The sequence below is a fragment of the Amblyraja radiata genome, chromosome 19 (assembly GCF_010909765.2).
Source record: "Amblyraja radiata isolate CabotCenter1 chromosome 19, sAmbRad1.1.pri, whole genome shotgun sequence".
NCBI classification, from domain to species: domain Eukaryota; kingdom Metazoa; phylum Chordata; class Chondrichthyes; order Rajiformes; family Rajidae; genus Amblyraja; species Amblyraja radiata.
In genome coordinates this window covers 9950465-9972827 of record NC_045974.1, presented here as the reverse complement: position 1 = coordinate 9972827, position 22363 = coordinate 9950465, and the positions used below count along the sequence as shown (strand labels likewise).

Below are 22363 nucleotides of genomic sequence, written 5' to 3'. Positions count from 1 at the left end.
TATTAAACATATAGCTCATTATTTGTGTTTTATAGTAATATATACTACTATTTAAATACAAATAACTTGAGTAATATATATATAGTACGTTCTTTGTGTTTTGTGTAATATATATATATATATATGTATGTATATATGTATATATATGTATGTATATATATATGTATATATATATGTATATATATATATATATATATGTATGTATATATATATATATATGTATGTATATATATATATATGTATGTATATATATATATATATGTATGTATATATATATATATGTATGTATATATATGTATGTATGTATATATATATATATATGTATGTGTATATATATATATGTATATATATATATATATATATGCTTTGTGTAATATATACTGTATATATACTTTGTGTAACATATATGAATATATGATATAGTATATATATTATAATATAATATAATATAATATATATATAATATATGAATATATGAATATATATATATTACTATTAAACACAAAGTACTTGCGTTCCATGATTTAATAGTAATATATATATTTATACACTATATATAAAATACACATGCACACATATTCAAGATTCAAGATTCAAGAGAGTTTATTGCCATGTGTCCCAGATAGGACAATGAAATTCTTGCTTTGCTTCAGCACAGAATATAGAAGGCATGAATATAGAACAGATCAGTGTGTCCATATACCATTGTATAAATATATATACACATGAATAAATAAAACATATATATACATAGGAAAGAACCAGATGCTGGTTTAAATCGGAGATAAACACAAAATGCTGGAGTAACTGGTGACGTTTCGGGTCGAGACCCTTCTTCATCAGTCTGAACCTTCTTCATCAATCTGAAGAAGGGTCTCGATCCGAAACGTCACCCATTCCTTCTCTCCAGAGATGCTGCCTGTCCCGCTGAGTTACTCCAGCATTTTGTGTCTCCCTTCGATTTAAACCAGCATCTGCAGTTCTTTCCTACACCTGCATATAAATGTATATGTACACGGTGTAATAACTTGTTTGAAAAAAGAAAATACGGGTTGAACAAGCCAGGTTTTAACCTGGTATGGTCACAGACAGGTGGCAATTTGGCGGAGCCTCAACACAAGCGACATGTATGTACCACCCAAGCATGCAATAACAAGATGCATGTTCCTCGTGAGTTCCCAACCACAGCGAACACAAGTGCTGCCAAGTCTCTGCGCTCCCGATTACGTCTGCATTGATTAATCGTGATACCCCTGAGCTAAGGTCTTGCCAAACTTGTTCTGCCACTTTAAAAAAAAGGCAACAGTTTGCCGAAAGAGAGCAGGAGAGAGGGGGGGGTCTCTTTAAGGGGAGGATGTTGGAGAATGGAAATGTCAGGATGTTGCTTTTGCTGCAGAAGCAGGAGGGAGCTGTTGGCCACGTTGGAAGCGAGTGCTGCTCGGCGATGGTTTGCATTGACTGTCTGTGTGCGAGAAAGATAGAGAGAGAGGGAGGGGGGTTGGGGAGCGAACAGAGCCGATCTACTCCCAGCGCTGCAGGTAGACAGAGAGAAGGCGGCGGTGCGGATGTGCTCTGAGACCAAGCGTGCAATGGGAGAGACGCTGGGATGAGGAGAAGGGGGGGAAGAGTCACAGGTTCCTATTCAAAAAGGGGGCAAGTACAATCGCCCATTCGCCCCGCAACAGTGCAGGCGGGGAGGGGAGCAAAGTGCGTGGCATTTGCAACGAGGCTGATGAAGACTTGTGAAACCTCCAGGTACTCCGGCTGATGGTGTGTGAGCGGCTCCGTTGTTGGTGGATCAAGACCCGCGGAAGATTCAAGTTTGCAGGCAAACAGGGGGCTCCACATTGGCCCCGCTGACAACCCTCTCCTCCTGAAGTCTCTGCCTCCGCCCCTCGTTCGGTGCCCCCTTTGCAAAGCGCTGGCACCAACAGCGAGACGAGAGAGAGAGAGAGGAGGTGTGTGCAGGATGCGACTGCAGGCGTTGCTTTCAACCGAAGACAGACACACACACAAAAAGCTGGAGTAACTAACCCAGCGGGTCGGGCAGCATCTCTGGAGAGAAGGACTGGAGTAGGTGTTGTTTCGGGTCGAGACCTTTCTTCTTACAGTGGAGGCGATGGATTAGGACGCGGCTCTGGAGCTACAGGGAGAGGAAGAGTTGTCAGCGTCTGGGCAATGTTAATACTTGGAATACCTTCGACTTGCGACCGGTCCACGGGGAGATTGCTACAGCCCTGCCCTTAACCGCGCCTTAGAGCGGAGAGAGGCGCACTGCCAATGATCTCTTGTCCCTTTCCTCCCACCCCCTTCTTCTCTGAGTTCAGACCCGAGGATGCGGCGCTGGGCGCTGGCTCTTTGCCTCCTCCGGGTTATCTCGGCCAACCCTCGCCTGGAGAAGCCGAGAAGCGGCAGCGGCAGCGGCAGCGGGCAGAGGCAACCCGGGGACCACCAGCGGTCTAGCGGGACTCCCGGAGAGAAGGACTCGTCTCCCCTCGTCCATCCCCCCGGGTTCCGCAACTACTCGGCGCCTCTAGGTCGCACCGACTGGCGACCCATGCACCAGTGGTATCTGCCCAAGACCCATGTCCAGATGGAGGTCCCAGCTCGGGAGATGCCCGGGACAATCCCGCGAGGATCTCCAAAGAAAAGTATCTCCATGCACCTCGTCTCCAGGGGAAAGTTTGAGCCAGGCCGATCTAACTTGGTGGAGAGCAACACAAAGAGCACCACCAGTTCGAGGTCCAAACGAGGAACGGATGGGATTAAAAGCGGTGACCAAGCAAGAGGCAAGGGTCGGCAAAGCCTGCAAGGTGACAACTCCACGCGGTTCTCCAGTGAGGTGCAAGAACTGCTGCTTCTCAACAGGTCGCAACATCTGGATGGCCCCAACATCTACACCAACGCCTCGTTCCACCTGACCTTGCAGGAGCCTCCAGCGTTGCTCGCGCTCCAGGCGCCGGCCAAGAGACGCCGGCTGATGAACCCTTTCTACCCGGTGACCGAGGACTCGTACGGAGCCTACGCCGTCATGTGTCTGTCCATTGTCATCTTTGTGATCGGCATCATGGCCAATCTCTCCATCATGTGCATCGTTTGCCACAACTATTACATGAGGAGTATCTCCAACTCGCTGTTGGCCAACTTGGCCTTCTGGGACTTCCTGGTCATCTTTTTCTGTCTGCCTCTGGTTATATTTCACGAGCTGACCAAAACGTGGCTTCTTGGAGATTTTACATGCAAGGTGATCCCTTATCTGGAGGTGAGGAGAAAAAAACATTTCCAGCATTTTATACCGTAACATAGAAACATAGGAACATAGAAAATAGGTGCAGGAGTAGGCCATTCGGCCCTTCGAGCCTGCACCGCCATTCAATATGATCATGGCTGATCATCCAACTCAGTATCCCATCCATGCCTTCTCTCCATACCCCCTGATCCCTTTAGCCACAAGGGCCACATCTAACTCCCTCTTAAATATAGCCAATGAACTGGCCTCAACTACCTTCTGTGGCAGAGAATTCCATAGATTCACCACTCTCTGTGTAAAAAATGATTTTCTCATCTCGGTCCTAAAAGACTTCCCTCTTATCCTTAAACTGTGACCCCTAGTTCTGGACTTCCCCAACATCGGGAATAATCTTCCTGCATCTAGCTTGTCCAACCCCTTAAGAATTTTGTAAGTTTCTATAAGATCCCCCCTCTATCTTCTAAATTCTAGCGTGTACAAGCCGAGTCTATCCAATCTTTCTTCATATGAAAGTCCTGCCATCCCAGGAATCAGTCTGGTGAACCTTCTCTGTACTCCCTCTATGGCAAGAATGTCTTTCCTCAGATTAGGAGACTAAAACTGTACGAAATACGCCAGGTGTGGTCTCACCAAGACCCTATACAACTGCAGTAGAACCTCCCTGCTCCTATACTCAAATCCTTTTGCTATGATTTGTATGATTTGCTATGCTATGTAACAACATTTAACATACACTTGGACAGGTACGTGGATAGAATAGGTTTAGAGGTCCCACAGAGTGACACAGGTGGCCGAGTTGAGAAGTTCTGGGAGTAGGATTAAGCCACTCGGCCCATCACAAATACTCCCCCATTCAAACATGACTGATCTATCTTTCCCTCACAACCCCATTCTCCTGAATTCTCCCCGTAACCCCATAACCATGTGGGGTTCGTGAAGCGAGGCACACAGTGAGAGCTGCTGCCTCACAGCGTCAAAGACCCTGGTTCGATCCCGACCTCGGGTACTATCCGTGTGTGGACCTTGACCACGTGAGTTTCCCTCTGGGTTCTCCGGTTTCCTCCCACATCCCAAAGACGTAAAACGTTGTAAGTTTTTTTTAAGAAGGAACTGCGGATGCTGGAAAATCGAAGGTAGACACTTTTGTCACTCTTTGTTAATTAATTGACTGCTGCCAATTGTCCCTCGTGTGACAGATAGAACTAGTGTGAGCGCTGATCGGCGTGGACTACTGTGGACTACTGTGCCCAGTGTGTAAATATACACGCCCAGTGTGTAAATATACATTTATAGGTGTATGGATGCCCCTGGTCCGAATGTGTTTGTATTATATCGTCCATAAGATAATAGTGGGCTGGGTTAACGAACCGACGTTGTCTGTGTTGTGTAGAGCATCCCTCAACACTGTTAGGGACATATGCATAAGAAAACCAAAAGCACTTTGCCTCTTTTACGCCCCTGTCCCACTTCGGAAACCTGAACGGAAACCTACGGAAAACTTTGCGCCCCACCCAAGGTTTCCGTGCGGTTCCCGGAGGTTGCAGGTGGTTGCCGGAGGCTGCAGGTAGTGGAAGCAGGTAGGGAGACTGACTGGCATTATTACCAAAAGCACCTAGATTCAAAACCAAAGCCAAAACCAAAGGGATAATAAAAAAGGAACTGCAGATGCGGGTTTATATCAAAGAAAGACACAAAGTGCTGGAGTAACCCAGCGGGTCAGGCAGTACTTCTGGAGAAAATGGATAGGTGGCGTTTCGGGTCGGGACCCTTCTTCAGACTGGAGTTAAGGAGAGTGGGATAACTGGAATGGAGGAAAAAACAAGACAAATCGGGACCGGAAACAGATGACCTCGGGCAAGGAGGTTCCCCAATAGGCTGACTGTCGGTTAGAGACAGGTGTGAACCCCCAAGAGGGATACAACGTTATGAAATGTGGAACGAGTTTAATTCGGATTAATTTGTTGTCATGCCTACCGAGGTACAGCGAACCGCTTTTTTATTGCATGCTATATAGTCAGCGTAAAGGGGGAGAGGGAAAGAGGGAACGGAAGATAGACCCAAAAAATTGGAGTAACTCAACAGACAATAGACAACAGGTGCAGGAGTCCTTCGAGCCAGCACCACCATTCAATGTGATCATGGCTGATCATCCCCAATCAGTACCCCGTTCCTGCCTTCTCCCCATATCCCCTGACTCCGCTATTTTTAAGAGCCCTATCTAGCTCTCTCTTGAAAGCATCCAGAGAACCTGCCTCCACCGCCCTCTGAGGCAGAGAATTCCACAGACTCACCACTCTCTGTGAGAAAAAGTGTTTCCTCGTCTCCGTTCTAAATGGCTTATTCCTTATTCTTAAACTGTGGCCCCTGGTTCTGGACTCCCCCAACATCGGGAACATGTTTCCTGCCTCTAGCGTGTCCAAACCCTTAACAATCTTAACAACCATAACAACTCAGCGGGACAGGCAGTATCTCTGGAGAGAAGGAACGGGTGACGTTTCGGGTCGAGACCCTTCTTCAATCCGGGTCCACAGTTCACAATCATGTATCGCTCTTGGCCTGTTCCTAGCCAACAGTCAGCCTATCGAGGAACCTCCTTGCCTGAGGTCATCTGTTACCACCTCAGATTCGTCTTATTTCCCCCCCCCCCCTTATTCCCCCCCCAGGAATGGGTCCTTCTGCCAAGACTAACTCTTATCTGCCTACACATGGCCCACATGCTTCCATTCCCTGCATTTCCAAATGCCTATCAACAAGTGTCCGAAGATCATAAATTCTAAGAGCAGAATTAGGACATTCGGCCCATCATGTCTACTCCACCATTCAGTTTTATTTATTTAGCGAATGCAAAGTCCTTTAGCCAAGCAGTTGCCTCTTGATCTGCTGTATGAAGGGTGACAAGTCCTCCTTTGAGTCTTTGTTGAGGGCATGCTTCAATGATGTGTTGCATTGTTTGCTGCTCTCCACAAGCACACCGTGGGGTTGGGCTGCTGCCCCATTTGTGAAGGCTGGCCAAGCAGGGGCCATGTCCAGTCCTGAGTCTATTCAGCGTCGTCCACTGCTTCCTTGGGAGATTGGTGCCAGGGACCGGTAGGGTGGGGTCTGACACCAGATGTTTATTTGGGACGTCCTTGGACTCCCATTCCTTTTTCCAAGCTGATTGGATGGTGAAATCAGCTGGTGGTGGGTTCTTCCAAATTGGTCGTCTAGATGGAAGTCGAGCAGTGGGTGGATTGAAGATGTCCATGTGAATTGGCAGGTGAGGGGAGTTTTTGGTCTTTTGGAGCATCCTTTGAGTGAGGACTACTCGCCGGATGTGTGGAGGGGCTATGTTGGATAGGACAGGGAGCCAGGGGAGTGGTGTTGAGCGGATTGTTCCTGTGATGATCCTCATTGTTGAGTTCAATTGGGTGTCCACATGGTGTGTGTGGGATGACCTGGACCAAACAGGGGCACAATATTCGGCTGAAGAAAATGCAAGGGCTAGTGCTGAAATGTTCATTGTGGGGGCTGCTGCCCCCCACTTTGAGCCAGCAAGCTTGCTGAGGAGATTGTTTCTGGACTTCACCTTAGCTGCTGTTCTTTTGAGATGTTCCTTGAAGGATAGGGTCCTGTCAAGGGTCACTCCGAGGTAGGTTGAAGTGGGGGCATACTTCAGTTTGGTCCTGCTCAGATAGATGTTTGGTTCTCTTGTGGCTTCTGCATTATGGAGGTGGAACACACTGGCGACCGTTTTTGCTGGGCTTGGTTTTAGGCGCCAGGTTTTGCAGTACTCGTCCAGTTTAGCAAGGTCTTCATTGAGCACCTGTTCCAATGTACCAAAATCTGGTGCTTGGAAGGCCAAACAGATGTCATCTGCATAGATGAATTTGCGGGATTTGGTGGTGGGTAGGTCATTTGTGTAAAGGTTGAACAAGGTTGGGGCTAAAACTGACCCTTGCGGGAGCCCATTCTTCTGCTCTTGTTCTGTCCAAGGTGAACTCTGAACCTACGGTTGGAGAGCAGAGATTTGATGGTTTCTGATGCCCAGGCAGGGAGTGCTTTGGTGAGTTTTAGGAGGAGGCCTTTGTGCCACACAGTGTCATAGGCTGCGGTGAGATCAAGGAACACTGCCCCGGTCTTCAGTTTGTTCTCGAAGCCGTTTTCAATGCAGGTGGTTAGGGCCAGAACTTGTTCTCCTGTGCTGCGGTCCTTGCGGAAACCTGCCTGATCCACACTGAGAATCTCTTCTACTCCTGGAGATATACGTTGTAGTATAAGGCGTTCTAAGATTTTGAGTGGGACGCAGAGTAGAGAGATTGGGCGGTAGCTTGCTGCTAGTTTTTCGTCTTTGCCAGGTTTTGGTATAGCAATGACTTTTGCTGTCTGCCATATCTTTGGGATGGAGTTAGTCTGTATGGCCCTAGTGTAGAGTTGGGTCATTCAGTCATGGCTGATCTATCTTTCCCTCTCAACCCCACTCTCCTGCCTTTGCCTCATAACCCCTGACACCCCTACTATTCATGTCTACTAATCTCAATATTCAATATTCAAGTATACTAATCTCCGCCATAAAAATATCCATTGACTTGGCCTCCACAACCGTCTGTGGCAATGAATTCCACAGATTCACCACCCTCTAAAGAAATTTTTCTGCATCTCCTTTCTGAAGGTACGTCCTTTAATTCTGAGGCTATGGCCTCTGGTTCTAGACTCTCCCACTGGTGGAAACATCCTCTCCACATTCACTCTATCCTGGCCTTTCACTAGTCAATAAATTTCAATGAGGTCCCCCCCTCATCCTCCCAAACTATTACAGTATTCCCCTTATTGCCATCAATGTCCCCCAGAGTGTACAGTGACCAATTAACCTACAAACCCATACATCTTTGGGGTGTGCGAGGAAACAGGAACACCCAGGGGAAAGCTGTATAGTCACAGGGAGAACATGCAAACTCCACACAGTCAGCACCAGCAGTCAGGGATGAACTTGAGCCTCAGGAGCTGTGAGGTGGCAGTTCTACAAGCTGCACCACTGTATGTTTATTATTATTATTATTATTATTCTACTTCTTCGAGTCCGTTGCAATCTCAGATGTCGTTCTGCCAGTACCTGGCGCAGGTCACAGCTGGTCAGGTCGGTTCAGCCAGGTCCTGGGGGCTGCACTGGGGGGCGTCGTCACACTCCAGTAGGTGGGACATTGTCTGTACTGCTCCACAGCTGCATGTGTCTTCTGCCTGGTAGTTCCATGCTTTCATAAGTGCTTTGCACCTCCCCTGCTCCACTCGTAATCTGTTGAGGGTCTTCCAGGTTGGCCATGGGAGGTCGTGCCCGCTGGCGAGGCATTCAGTCGGAGTGATTCCTCTCTCCAACCAGTCGTGGGCTCGTGTGTTGAGCTGGTTCCATTCATCTTTCCAGATGTTGGTCCTTGCTGTTTCTTTGGTTGTCTGGAGAGGTGGGACTGTCTGCAAGAAACTGGCTCTGGATTTCAGTCGGGGTGGAGGTGCTGTGTGTCCGTGCAGGGGGTGCCTGGTATCGGTCTCCTGTGCTCTCCGCTCATCTTGGGCGACGATGGATCGTCTGATATGGGGGGGGCAATACCAGCTAGGGCGTAGAGGCACGGGACTGGCGTTGTCTTTATGCATCCCGTGATAATGCGGCAGGTGTCGTTGAGGGCTGTGTCAACCAGTTTGGTGTGGTGGGAGCGGCTCCAGCTTGAGCACGCGTATTCAGCTGTGGAGAAGCACGGGGCTAGGGCAGTTGCACGGATGGTTGGTGGATCAGCGCCCCACTTTGAGTTTACCAGTTTGCGCAGGATGTTGTTGCGAGTGTTGACCTTGGCTTTGGTGTTCTGAAGGTGGGTTTTGAAAGAGAGTGTCCTGTCGAGTGTGACTCCGAGGTACACGGGGTGGAAGTGGTTGGAGAGTTTGTGGCCATCCCATGAGACGCTCGGTTGTTTTCCTGCATCTCGATTTTTAAGATGGAAGCTGCATAGTTGGGTTTTTGATGGGTTGGGTTTCAGGTGGTTGTTATTGTAGTAGGTTGTCATCTCTTGGAGGGCGCTTTCCAGGACAGACTCGATCTTCTGGAAGTTCTCCTGTTGGGTGGTGATGCAGAGGTCATCAGCATAGATGAAGCGGCGGCATTGTGGGGGAAGTGGTTGGTCGTTGGCGTAGATGTTGAAGAGGAGGGGGGCCAGTACGCTGCCTTGTGGTAGGCCATTCTTTTGGGCTTTCCATTTGCTCTTCTTGTCGTTTAGTTAAACGAAGAAGCGCCTGTTGTTGAGAAGGCTTTTGATGACTTGGCACAGGTCGAGGTCACCAGTCATGTCAAAAAGTTTCCTGATCATGGTGCGGTGCTGGACAGTGTCGTAGGCAGCGGTGAGGTCTATGAAAGCTGCTCTGGTGATGAGTTTGCACTCAAAACCGTCCTCAATGTGTTGGGTGAGGCTCAGTAGCTGCCTGGCACAGGAGCGGCCAGGGCGGAAGCCAGCTTGATCTTTAGTAAGCTTGGAGTCTATAAGTGGCATAAGGCGTTGGAGTAGTAGCCTCTCGTAGAGCTTGTAGGTGATGCAGAGGTGGGACATGGGTCTGTAGCTCTTTGGGGATGATGGGTCCTTTCCAGGTTTGGGAATTGCGACAGTCTTGGCCTTTCTCCATACAGGTGGGGTTGTTTTCTGTGCATGAGTTCAGCATTGCTAGGAGCCAGGTCTTTGCTTTAGGTCCAAGGTGCTGTATCATTTCCGTCAGTACATCGTCGATTCCTGCTGCTTTCCCAGGTTTCAGCATGCTCATTGCAGCTTCGAGTTCTTCTAGGTCGAAGGGCTTGGTGAGAGCGCTGGCTGGTTGTAGGCGGTCTGTTACCGCTGTCCGGCGGTATTCTCCTGTGGGTCTGCGCCGGTTTTGGCTACGACCGTTTGCCACCAGCTGTGCTGCAACTGAGTTTGCTGGACTGTTGTGAGCGTGGGCGGTGTGGTATGGTCTTCACCGAGGAGGCGGATTGTGGCCCATGCCTTCCTGCTGTTATCCCAGATTCAGATTCAGATTCAATTTTAATTGTCATTGTCATGTTATTGGTCATGTTGGTGTTTTCTATCAACTCCTTCCAGACTTGCCTTCGGTCCTCCCCGACTGTGTTCAACAGGATCTCTCCGAGTTCCATGGTGGTGGAGGAGAATGGGTCCTATAATTATTATTATTAACAACGTCTCTTTTGAGAAACAAGGAGAGGGAAGAATTACTTTTCATGTTTTTCTTCACTCCTTACAATGCTTTATACGACAGTAATCGCAACTTCTACTGAAGTGTGGATGGCCGTTGGCTCACTAGAATCTCATCCGCCCTTTGACAGGTCTTGTTGTTGGTCCTGCTGGGGGTCCACAGCCCCCTCCTCACCTGGCAAACCAGGTGGGGGAGACGGTTTAGTCGCCGATATCCGACCATGGAGCAGGTAGCACGGGATTACATGGTACCCGTGGTTGGGGGGGAACTCCCCCTGACCTGACCTGTTTCCCACTGTATGGGTAATGAGAATCTTCCCTCTTTCTCACAAGTTCTGACAAAGGTCTTCGACCTGAAAAGTTAACCGTTTTAATTGATGCAGATGCCAGCCTGGCTCGCTGAGTGTTTCCAGCATTTTCTGTCTTAATTAGTTTAGTTTCGTGATACAGCATGCAAGCAGGCCTTTTCAGCCCACCTGGACCATGCCGACCATCGATCACCCGTTCACACTAGAATCATAGAGTCTTACAGTGTGGGAACTGGCCATTCGGTCCATCTTGTCCACACCGGCCAATACATCCCTTCCATGTGAGTCTCATCTGCCTGCGTTTGGCCCATATCCCTCTAAACCTTTCCTGTCCATTTTCCTGTCTAAATGTTTCACTAGTTCTGTGTTATCCCACTTCCTCATTCATGCCCTGTACACTGGGGGAAATATTACAGAGGCCAATCAGCCTACAAACCCGCATGTATTTGGGACATGGGAGGAAACCGGGGCGCCTGTCGAAAACCCACATGGTCAGAGGGAGAACATGCAAACTCCATGCTCCAGCACCCAAGGTCAGGATCGAACCCACGTATCTAGTGCTGTGAGCAGCAGTTCAACCAGCTGCACCGCTGTGCCACCCTGATATTCTTATGAATACAGATAAACTGAACTAATGCCCAGAAGCAGACAGTCGGAAATCTTTTCCCAGGAAGGAAATATCAAAGGCTAGAGAACATAGATTTAAGGTGATTTAATTTTAAAGGAGATGAGTATGGAAGTCTGGATGTTACAAGACATTGGTGATGCCGCGTTTGTAGTATTGTGTTCAGCTTTGGTCCGCCTGCTGGGGGAAATATGTTGTTAAGCTGCAAAGAATGCAGAGGGAATTTACAATGGTATTGGCAGGAATTGAGGGGCTGAGCTGTAGGGAGAGGTCGGGCAGGCTGGGACTTTATTCCTTGGAGCACAGGAGGCTGAGGGGTGATCTTGTAGAGGTATATAACATCATGAGGGGAATGACAGGGTAGGGGAATCAAGAACCAGAGGACATAAGTTTAAGATGAGAGGGGAAATATTTAATAGAAACCTGAAGCACAACCTTTTCACACAGTGTATGGAACAAGCTGCCAGAAGAGGTGGTTGAGGCAGGTACCATCACAACATTCAAAAGACATTTGGACAGGTACGTGGATAGATAAAGTACAATGGGACATGGGCCAAACGTGGGTAGGTAGGACTAGCGTGGATGGGTCATCTTGGTCAGCATTGGGCAAGTTGGGCCGAAGGGCCTGTTTCCATGCAATGTGACTCTACTTTCAGGTCAAATGTTTTTCATACAGAATGTGGTGGGTGCCTGGAACGAGCTTCAAGGGGTAGTGGTGGAGGCAGATACAATAGTGGCATTGTGGAGGCTTTTGGCCAGGCACATAGATATGCAGGGAATGGAGGGAAATGCATGATGTGCAGACAGAGGAGATTAGTTGAGCTTGGCATCATGTTCAGCATGGACATTGTGGGCCGAAGAGCCTGTTCCTGTGCTGTATTGCTCTGTCTATAGCTGCAGTGAGTGCAGATAGGCAAAATCAATCAGTTCTCCAGAGAAAAGATAAGTGAATGCCTGTGGAGCGGTTAAATCATATCTGATGTTTACACAATGTAGTATAATATAACTGGAAAGAAAGCAGCTTCATCATGAAGGAGAATAATATGCTGCCGAAAGTTATTATCTTGTTTCATCTCAGTTACCTGGGTAAAGGCTGGGCAGAGGAAAGACCGGTTCATACCTGTGTACCATACCATTAAGATGGATTTCATCTCAGTTAATAATGACCAAATGAATCACTGCCACAGATGTCTGCCAGTGAATAATAAGCAAGAGCAACATTTAGGAGTCTCACCTATCGGATACGATAGAACATTATTTATCCCAGGAGGGAAATAGTTTATTTATTTATTAAAATGCGGGCGCTTGTGTAAACTTGTGGAGTGCACAGCCTGATTTATGTGCGCACTGTTTAAACAAGGCAAACCATCCAAGCAGAAAGAGCCAGTGCGTGATGATTGATCCTGCTCAATGAATCTTGAAGTAACATACAACGGAATTAATTACACGATTTACTGGCAAGAATGGCGCTTGGCAGGAGGATTCTAGCCAATTATGGACTAAATGAGTCGGTATTTTATTGAGCTTGGACAATTAAAAACCTTGACGTGATCTCGTCTCCCTGATGCTCAGCTATGAAAGTTGAGTACAATATATTGCAACCCACATCAGAAAGGGAATCTTATGGTCCTGTCCCACTTGGCGATTGCCGGCGACTGTCGTAGTCGCAGCAGATCGCCGAAAAACCGGCGACAACCTACGCCGTCCTAGCGACAACCTACGACAGCACCCACGTCAGGAGAAGTCAAGCTACGCTCATTGGCGTCAAACCCACTGTTGCCGAAAATTTTTCAACATGTTGAAAATTTAGCGGGGAGCAGAAAGACGCTACAACTTTCTGCGCAACTTAGGAGACTACTCCCGGCGACCACCGGCAAACATGTGGCAACAAACTAGTCGGCTGTAGTTGCCTAAAAAATCCCTTAAGTGGGACAGGCCCATTAATGTCTCTGTCAATCTCTGTGTAGGATTTATCTTTTATATAAACTGGTACAATTTAATGGTGACTGCTGCCTGTCAGCAGACGTCCATTAGAGTTTCACATGCAGTATTACTTTCACATCGTGTTCTTAGACATGCTGAATTTTCTGTCATATGCAGTTTCTTTTTTAACACTGTCGCTTCGAACACAGAGAAGGGATACGTAATGTATAAAGATTTACAAGAAAACTCAGAAATCCCAATAATTTGGCATCTGGCTCACCAGTCCTGTTTCCGACACTCATTTAGACTTTAGAGAGTACAACGTGGAAACAGGCCCTTCGGCCCACCGATCCACACCGGCCAGAGATCCCCGCACATTAATACTATCCTACACACACTCGAGGGACAATTTACAATTTTACATTCATACCTAGCCAATTAACCAACAAACCTGTACGCCTTTGGAGTGTGGGAGGAAACCGGAGCACCCGGAGAAAATCTACACGGTCACAGGGAGAACGTACAAACTCTGTACAGACAGCATGCTTGGTATTTGCTGAGGCTTAATAATGCATACGTTAGTCATCACTGCTCTGAAATTTGAAAAATAAGTTATACATTTTCTCTTATCAGAACCATTACTAAAATAGACAATCCTCTTGTAAAAAGGAATAAACTATGAAACAAAATGATAGAGATTGCAGAATTATATGAGATTTGTATCCATTCCTATATGGACAAATTGTATTCAACCAATGCAGGAGTGTAAAACCAAAGAACTGCAGGTGCTGGGTAATGCACAAAAGGACACACAATACTGGAGTAATTCAGCGGGTCAGGCAGCATCTACGGAGAACAGGGAGAGGTGACATTTCGGGTCTGAAGAAGGGTCTTGACCCAAAAAATTACCTGTCTATGTTCTCCAGGGATGCTGCCTAACCCGCTGAGTTACTCCAGCACTTTGCGTCCTTTTGTGTATTAACCAGCATCTGCAGTTACGTCTGAGGAAGGGTCTCGACCCGAAATGTCACCTGTCTATTTTCTCTAGAGGTGCTTCGTGACCCACTGAGTTACTCCAGCACTTTGTCTCCTCTTCAATGAGGAAGGATGTCAGCTGATGATGAGTCGACCTCCCCAGAGGAGAGGTAAATTAAATTAAATAAACACAGATTACATGATCCGTATCCCTCCATTCCCTGAATATCCACGTGCCTATCTAAAAACCTCTTAAATGGCCATTATCGTATCTGCCTCCACCAACACTCCTAGCAGTGCATTCCAAGCACCCACCACCCTCTGCCTTAAATATATACCTTGCCCTGCACAACAGCTTTTAACTTTGCCCCTGACACCTTAAAGCTATGGCCTCTAGGCTTTGACATTTCCACCCTGGGGAATAAAGGTTCTGACCATCCACCCTATCTGTGCCTCCAATAATTTTATATTTCTACACACATCTATCTGGAAAGCATATACTTCCATCAGGAAATAGTTCTAACTTGCACAGTTTATGCATCAAGTGAATTCATGCCACATTGTACTTTGTACATTGCAGTTGTGCCCAATGCATTGTGAGGCAGCGCAGTGGTAGAGTTGCTGAAGTTTGTACGTTCTCCCCGTGACCGTGTGGGTTTCTTCCGAGAACTTCGATTTCCTCCCACACTCCAAAGACGTACAGGTTTGTAGGTTATTTGGCTTGACATAAATGTAGAAATTGTTCCTAGGGTAGGATAGTGTTGGTGTGTGGGGATCGCTGGTCGGTGCGGACTCGGTGGTCCGAAGGGCCTGTTTCTGCGCTGTATCTCTAAACTAAACTAACATTTATCTTTGAATCATTGATTGGCCTGAAAGTTTATCACTCTATCTTCTCCAGCGATGCTAAGCATCTCTGACATTTTCTGCTTTTTTTCAAATTGGCAGACTGTACAGTATTTTGCTTTTCTTTGATCTAGCAAATATAACTCTGGTTTGCATCTTCTTGGCGAGTCCAACTTGTTACAAATGTTGGCCTCGCTGTCATCGTCCGTCGCAAGCTTCCGGCGACAATCAGTGGGAGCCATCATTTGTTGCAATAGATGATGGTGGTAGCAGAATTAGCTCAGGATACTTCCAGTTTCCAGCCCCACGACATGGATGCTTCTGCCATGGGGCCTCTGGTTTGCATAACCTGCATTTTTAAACTGCTGTATTAAAGTATGTAAGCAAGAAAAAAATTGAAAGAATGAGAGTCCGGTCATTATATTTCTCCATATAGTAGTCCTCAAATTTAGCTGAATGATACACAGGCAAAAACTGGATCAGACAGTCACTGATATAAATGAGCTTGCTAACCGCATGGACACAGGTTTTCTGTTTCTGAGTTCATTAGCCATTGATTACATCAACCAGAATCCCCCCCATTTACCCATCCACACTTCACGCTGCCTCAGAATAGCAGCCAACATAGCCAACATAATGGCCTTTCCCCATCCAGGTCATTCCTTCTCCTCCCAGTTCCAGATACAGAAGCTTGGAAGCAGGTGCTTCCAGACTCGAACCCCTCTTGTATGAGACTTCTAAACAATCTTCCATAAGTTGGGTAGCTGTCCGATTCTCCAACATCCCCCATTGCCTTTTTCTCTCGAACTGTTACGCTACATTGCGGAGAAACTATGTTCTGGTGTCTTTCTCTTCACTTTGCCCTTTGTACGTGTGTTTGGCTTGGTTGTATTCAGGTGTAGGGAAGAACTGTAGATGCTGGCTTAAACTGAAGATAGACATAAAAAACTGGAGTAACTCAACGGGTCAGGCAGCATCTCTGGACAAAATGAATAGGTGACGTTTTGGGTCTGAAGAAAGGTCTCGATCCAAAACATCACCCATTCCTTTTCTCTAGAGATGTTGTCTGACCCACTGAGTTACTCCAGCATTTTGTGGCTATCTTTCATTTTATTAATGTATGGTATTAACTGATTGGATAGCACGCATCAAAAGCTTTTCATTATACTTCGGTACAGGCGACAATAATCACAAACATAAAACTTGTGAAAGTGATTGGACATTAAATCGTAGATGAAGGAACTCAGAAATCAAAGATGATTTATTGGATTAACCCAGCGCTTTGAGCAGCATTGTTGGAGAACATGGATAGGTACCATTTCAAGGGCAGACTGAAAAATGGTCCCGACCCGAAACATCACCTATCAATGTTTTCCAACAATGTGCCTGACCTGCCGAGTTACAAAACTTACAAAATTCTTAAGGGGTTGGAAAGGCTAGATGCAGGAAGGTTGTTCCCGATGTTGGGGAAGTCCAGAACAAGGGGTCACAGTTTAAGGATAAGGGGGAAGTCTTTTAGGACCGAGATGATAAAAACATTTTTCACACTGAGAGTGGTGAGTCTCTGGAATTCTCTGCCACAGAAGGTAGTTGAGGCCAGTTCATTGGCTATATTTAAGAAGGAGTTAGATGTGGCCCTTGTGGCTAAGGGGATCAGGGGGTATGGAGAGAAGGCAGGTACAGGATACTGTGTTGGATGATCAGCCATGATCATATTGAATGGCGGAGCAGGCTCGAAGGGCCGAATGGCCTACTCCTGCACTTATTTTCTATGTTTCTATGTTACATTTCTACATTGAGAAGCAGAGAGCCCAGCTGTTCTGCAGAAGCCCGTTCAAAATCTGTTGCCTTAGGTGTCGCATTGAAGCTTATTGAGAGTGCCTATACTTTAGACTTTAGAGATACAACACAGGCTCATCGGCCCACCGAGCCCGCACCAACCAACGATCCCCGCACTCTCGCACTATCCTACACACACTAGGGACAATGTACAATTTTATTGCAGCCAATTAACTTACAAACCTGTACGTCTTTGGAGTGTTCGAGGAAAACGGAACAACCGTAGAAAACCCACGTGGTCACAGGCAGAACGTACAAACTCCGTACAGACAGCATCCACAGGCAGGATCGAGTCCGGGTCTCTGGTGCTGTAAGGCAGCAACTCTACCGCTTGCACCACTGTGGGACCTGGCTAGGCATTACTTCTTTTAGCAAAAGAGGGAGCGTTTGAAAGGGAGGAGGTGGTGGTGGATTATTGATAAATGCACCAATGGTCCAAACATAAATACCGGCTTCAATACGTTTGTATCGTAATTGAAGTAACATAATGAAGTAAAAATAATACAAATATTTAATGAGGTAAAACATATTAGTCTCTAATGGTTATTAAAATCACAATCATAAAACATAGTGTGCGTGAAAAATTTCCAAGCATTAATTTTGTGCATCTGCTTACTATCTGACTCAACTCTTCTTTTAAGCCAGCTCCTATTTTATCATCTTGTACTGTTCAAGACACACTTAATATCATGGGTTGAGTGTGGTTGAGAACTTTGTGGGCGGCACAGTGGTGCAACAGTTGTGTTGAGACCCGGGTTTGGTCCTGACTATGGGAGCTGTCTGTACGGAGTTTGCACGTTTTCCCTGTGACCACGAGCGTCAGTTTTCTCCGGGTGTTCCGGTTTCCTCCCTCATTCCAAAGACGTGCAGGTTTGTAGGTTAATTAGCTTCTGTAAATTGTCCCTAGCTTGTAGGATAGAACTAGTACGCGGTTGGTCGCTGGTCGGTGTGTACTCGGTGGGCTGAAGGGCCTGCTTCCACCCTGTATCTCTAGACTAAACTAAACTAAACCCCATACTCTTCCCTTCTCCCCACAACCTTTGGCATCCTTCCTAATCAAGACGTTTGAAAGTCTTCTTCTTTTCGAGTCCACACATAAGATTAGAAGTTGTTCAGCCGGAGCTGAAGACACTTCTCGGCATCTGCACACAATGGTGTCTGTCTTGTCGCTTCTTGTGCTTCTTGTGCGTGGTGGTGGAAAGATTGGTGGAAACAGGGCCGCGACGTGAATGCTCTTCCTTTGACCCCATTTGGAGGTTCTGGCATTGAATTGCCCTGCCAATAAATTCTTGACAAGTTGGTGCAATGCATGCTACGAACGCCACAATGACACCAGCAAGGGAATGTTTTGGGCAGCGAATACTCTTGTTAAAAAGAATGTTTCAAGTCAACGCTCGTAAAGTCTTAAACCACAAAATACCACAGCTGAACATGATCTTAAAATGTAGATGTTGAGAAAGGAATTAAATGAGTTGGAAAGGCACACTTATTGCCTTTGGATGGATGGCATAGAATTAAGTCTTTGAGAAGGTTGTACAGTGGTTAGATTACACAGATCATATTTGAAGTAGGTTTGCTCTCAGCTCCAAGAATCCTTTTTATTTAATGGGGTTATTGCATTTATGTCAATGAAGATTGACTTCAAACTCAGAGTGCTAAGTTCCATCTTCTTCTCCCGGCTGTGTGTTCAAAGGATAGTTTTGCATTAAATACCAGGAATAAAACATGGAAATACTTCGTAACTTTATAATGGCTATGGTAAGAGAATTTGGAGAAGAAAAATTCACCCAGGCACATGATCGTTGACATAGTAACGGAAGGATACACACCAGGGCGGCACGGCAGAGCAGCGGTAGAGACATGGGTTCGATCCTGACTACGGGTGTTGTCTGTACGGAGTTTATACGATCTCCCCCGTGACCAAAGTGGGTTTACTCCCGATGCTCCGGTTTCCTCCCACACTCCGAAGACATACAGGTTCGCGGGTTAACTTTCTTCGGAAAAAGTTGTAAATGGTCTCTAGTGTGTAGGATAGTACTAGTGTACGGGGATCGTTCATCAGCACATTGGTGGGCCAAAGGGCCTGTTTCCGTGCTGTAACTCAAAACTAAAGTAAACTTAGAGATTAACAAACAATTTTGGTCGCCTAATTATAGGAAGGATGTCAACAAAATAGAGAGAGTACAGAGGAGATTTACTAGAATGTTGCCTGGGTTTCAGCAACTAAGTTACAGAGAAAGGTTGAACAAGTTAGGTCTTTATTCTTTGGAGCACAGAAGGTTAAGGGGGGACTTGATAGAGGTCTTTAAAATGGTGAGATGGATAGACAGAGTTGACGTGGATAAGCTTTTCCCATTGAGAGTAGGGAAGATTCAAACAAGAGGACATGACTTGAGAATTAAGGGACAGAAGTTTAGGGGTAATACGAGGGGGAACTTCTTTACTCAGAGAGTGGTAGCTGTGTGGAATGAGCTTCCAGTGGAAATGGTTTGATTTTATCATTTAAAAATAAATTGGATGGTATATGGATGGGAAAGGAATGGAGGGTTATGGTCTGAGTGCAGGTAGATGGGGCTAGGGGAAAATAAGTGTTCGGCATGGACATGAAAGGCCGAGATGGCCTGTTTCTGTGCTGTAATTGTTATATGGTTATAGAGACTTGGGTTAAAAGCTTAGGTGGACAACTCTATTTTGGAGTGGGAATGAAGAACATTGTTGGAGATGCCATCTCTTCTGTACACTATTGAGCCAAGTCGGTACACAGTTGACTATGTCATTGAGTCCAGTGGCACGAATGGCCTACCACTGTTCTGAAACGCTCAGTTTTGCCTGTGTGAAAGAGGCAAACAACCGCTGCCTATGTTCCCAGTCAAAGTCCTTGTGCTCCTCCTCAGCCATCAAAGTGATCTGGCCGAGATGAAATGTTTCCTCTCGAGTATAATGGGAAGCATTGATGTTCAAATAAATGCGACGTCAAGCAAAATAGAACCTAGGAATATCCATTGTGCAAGAAGGAACTGCAGATGCTGGTTTACCATGAAAATAGACACAAAATGCTGGAGTAACTCAGCGGGTCAGGCAGCATCTCTGGAGAGTAGGAATAGGTGACGTTTCTGGTCGAGACCTTTCTTCAGACTCGGGTCTGGACCCGAAAAGTCGCCTATTCCTTTTCTCCAGAGATGCTGCCTGACCCGCTGAGTTACTCCAGCATTTTGTGTCTATCTGAGGAATATCCATTGTCCTGTCATCATTAGTGTGTGTATTGCCCAGTAATCACCTGTGATCCATTCTCGTACTCCACAGCCATCAAAGTGGTCCGGCCGAGATGAAACGTTTCTCCCCTTTCATTAGTACGGGGTGTCAGGGGTTATGGGAAGAAGGCAGGAGAATGGGGTGGATCAGCCACAATTGAATGGTGGAGTAGACTTGATGGCCTCATTCTGCTCCTAGAACCTATGAACTTACAATAGTGAGTGTTGATGTTCAAATATCACTTCATGTAATATGTTCGTATGTATATGCTATACGTTCATATATCCACCATATATGTTGGAAATCTAAATAGAACCAGGAGCATCCATTAAAATTTTAGCATTATCTGGATGGTGATTTTTTTCTTTTGTTTATTGATTTTGCTGCATTGTATGAAACAGGAGGCATTACGATACAATACGATAAAACTTTATTTATCCCAGGGGGGAAATTGATCTGCCAACAGTCATAAAACCACAAAATTACATAGAGTAGGAGTAGGCGATTTGGGCCATTCAATATGATCATGGCTGATCATCTAAAATCAGTACCCCGTTCCTGCTTTCTCCCCATATCCCTTCATTCCATTAGCCCTAAGAGTTAAGTCTAATGCCCCTGTCCCGCTTAGGAAACCTGAACGGAAACCTCTGGAGACTTTGCGCCCCACCCAAGGTTTCCGTGCGGTTCCCGGAGGTTTTTGTCAGTCTCCCTACCTGCTTCCACGACCTGCAACCTCCGGCAACCACCTGCAACCTCCGGGAACCGCACGGAAACCTTGGGTGGGGCGCAAAGTCTCCAGATGTTTCCGTTCAGGTTGCCTAAGTGGGACAGGGGCATAATAACTCTCCAGTTATTAACATCCATAATAACATCCAGTGAATTGGCCTCCAGTGCCTTCAGTTGCAGAGAATTCCACAGATTCACAACTCTCTGGGTGAAAGAGGTTTTTCCTCGTCTCGGTCCTAAATGGCCTAACCCCCTTATTCTTAAAACGTGAAACTAAAGTGTTGTTCTCTTGGTTGCTTCTCTGGCAGGTTGCTTCCCTGGGTGTGACCACCTTCACCCTGTGTGCCCTGTGCATCGACAGGTTCCGGGCGGCGACCAACGTGCAGATGTACTACGAGATGATCGAGAACTGCTCCTCGACGGCGGCCAAGCTGGCCGTGATCTGGGTGGGGGCCCTGCTGCTGGCCCTGCCGGAGATCGCCCTGCGGCAGCTGTCGACCGAGGAGGTGGCCTCCTCCTCCCTCACCGTGGACCGCTGCGTGGTGAAGATCTCCCCCAAGCTGCCCGACTCCATCTACGTGCTGGCCCTCACCTACGACGGCGCCCGCATGTGGTGGTACTTCGGCTGCTACTTCTGCCTGCCCACCCTGTTCACCATCGGCAGCTCGGTGGTGACGGCCAGGAAGATCAGGGCGGCGGAGAAGTCGTGCGCCCGGGGGAACAAGCGGCAGATCCAGCTGGAGGGGCAGATGAACTGCACGGTGGTGGCCCTGACCATCCTCTACGGCTTCTGCATCGTGCCCGAGAATATCTGCAACATCGTGACCGCCTACATGGCCACCGGCGTGTCCCAGCGCACCGTGGACCTGCTGCAGCTCATCAGCCAGTTCCTCTTGTTCTTCAAGTCGTGCGTCACCCCGGTCGTCCTGTTCTGCCTGTGCAAGCCCTTCAGCCGGGCCTTCCTCGACTGCTGCTGCTGCTGCTGCGGGGAGTGCGGCCCCAAGCTCTCGGCCGCCGCCAGCGAGGACAACGACAACGAGTACACCACCGAGCTGGAGTTGTCCCCGTTCAGCACCATCCGCCGGGAGATGTCCACCTACACCTCGGTGGCCACGCACTGTTGAGCCGCGGCTTGGCTTGGCTGGCTGCCCCTTTTGGGTGGGAAGGACAGGTCGGGATGGACTCTCTTGTGTTCAAGAAGGATCTGCAGATGCTGGAAAATCGAAGGTACACAAAAAAGGCTGGAGAAACTCAGCGGGTGCAGCAGCATCTATGGAGCGAAGGAAATAGGCAACGTTTCAACGTTGCCTATTTCCTTCGCTCCATAGATGCTGCTGCACCCGCTGAGTTTCTCCAGCCTTTTTTGTGGGGCAGCCTATTTCAACGTTGCCTATTTCCTTCGCTCCATAGATGCTGCTGCACCCGC

At 47.2% G+C, this 22363-nt stretch overlaps 1 protein-coding gene across 1 annotated transcript; it reads left to right on the top strand.

Moving 5' to 3' along the window:
- Positions 1-1506: 1506 nt before the first annotated feature.
- On the top strand, positions 1507-22232 carry gpr37 (G protein-coupled receptor 37). Its single transcript, XM_033037641.1, has 2 exons — positions 1507-3262; positions 21246-22232. Exons 1-2 carry the CDS (start codon positions 2336-2338, stop codon positions 22059-22061), a joined length of 1743 nt encoding a protein of 580 aa, XP_032893532.1. The 5' UTR covers positions 1507-2335; the 3' UTR covers positions 22062-22232.
- The last annotated feature ends 131 nt before the right edge of the window (positions 22233-22363 follow it).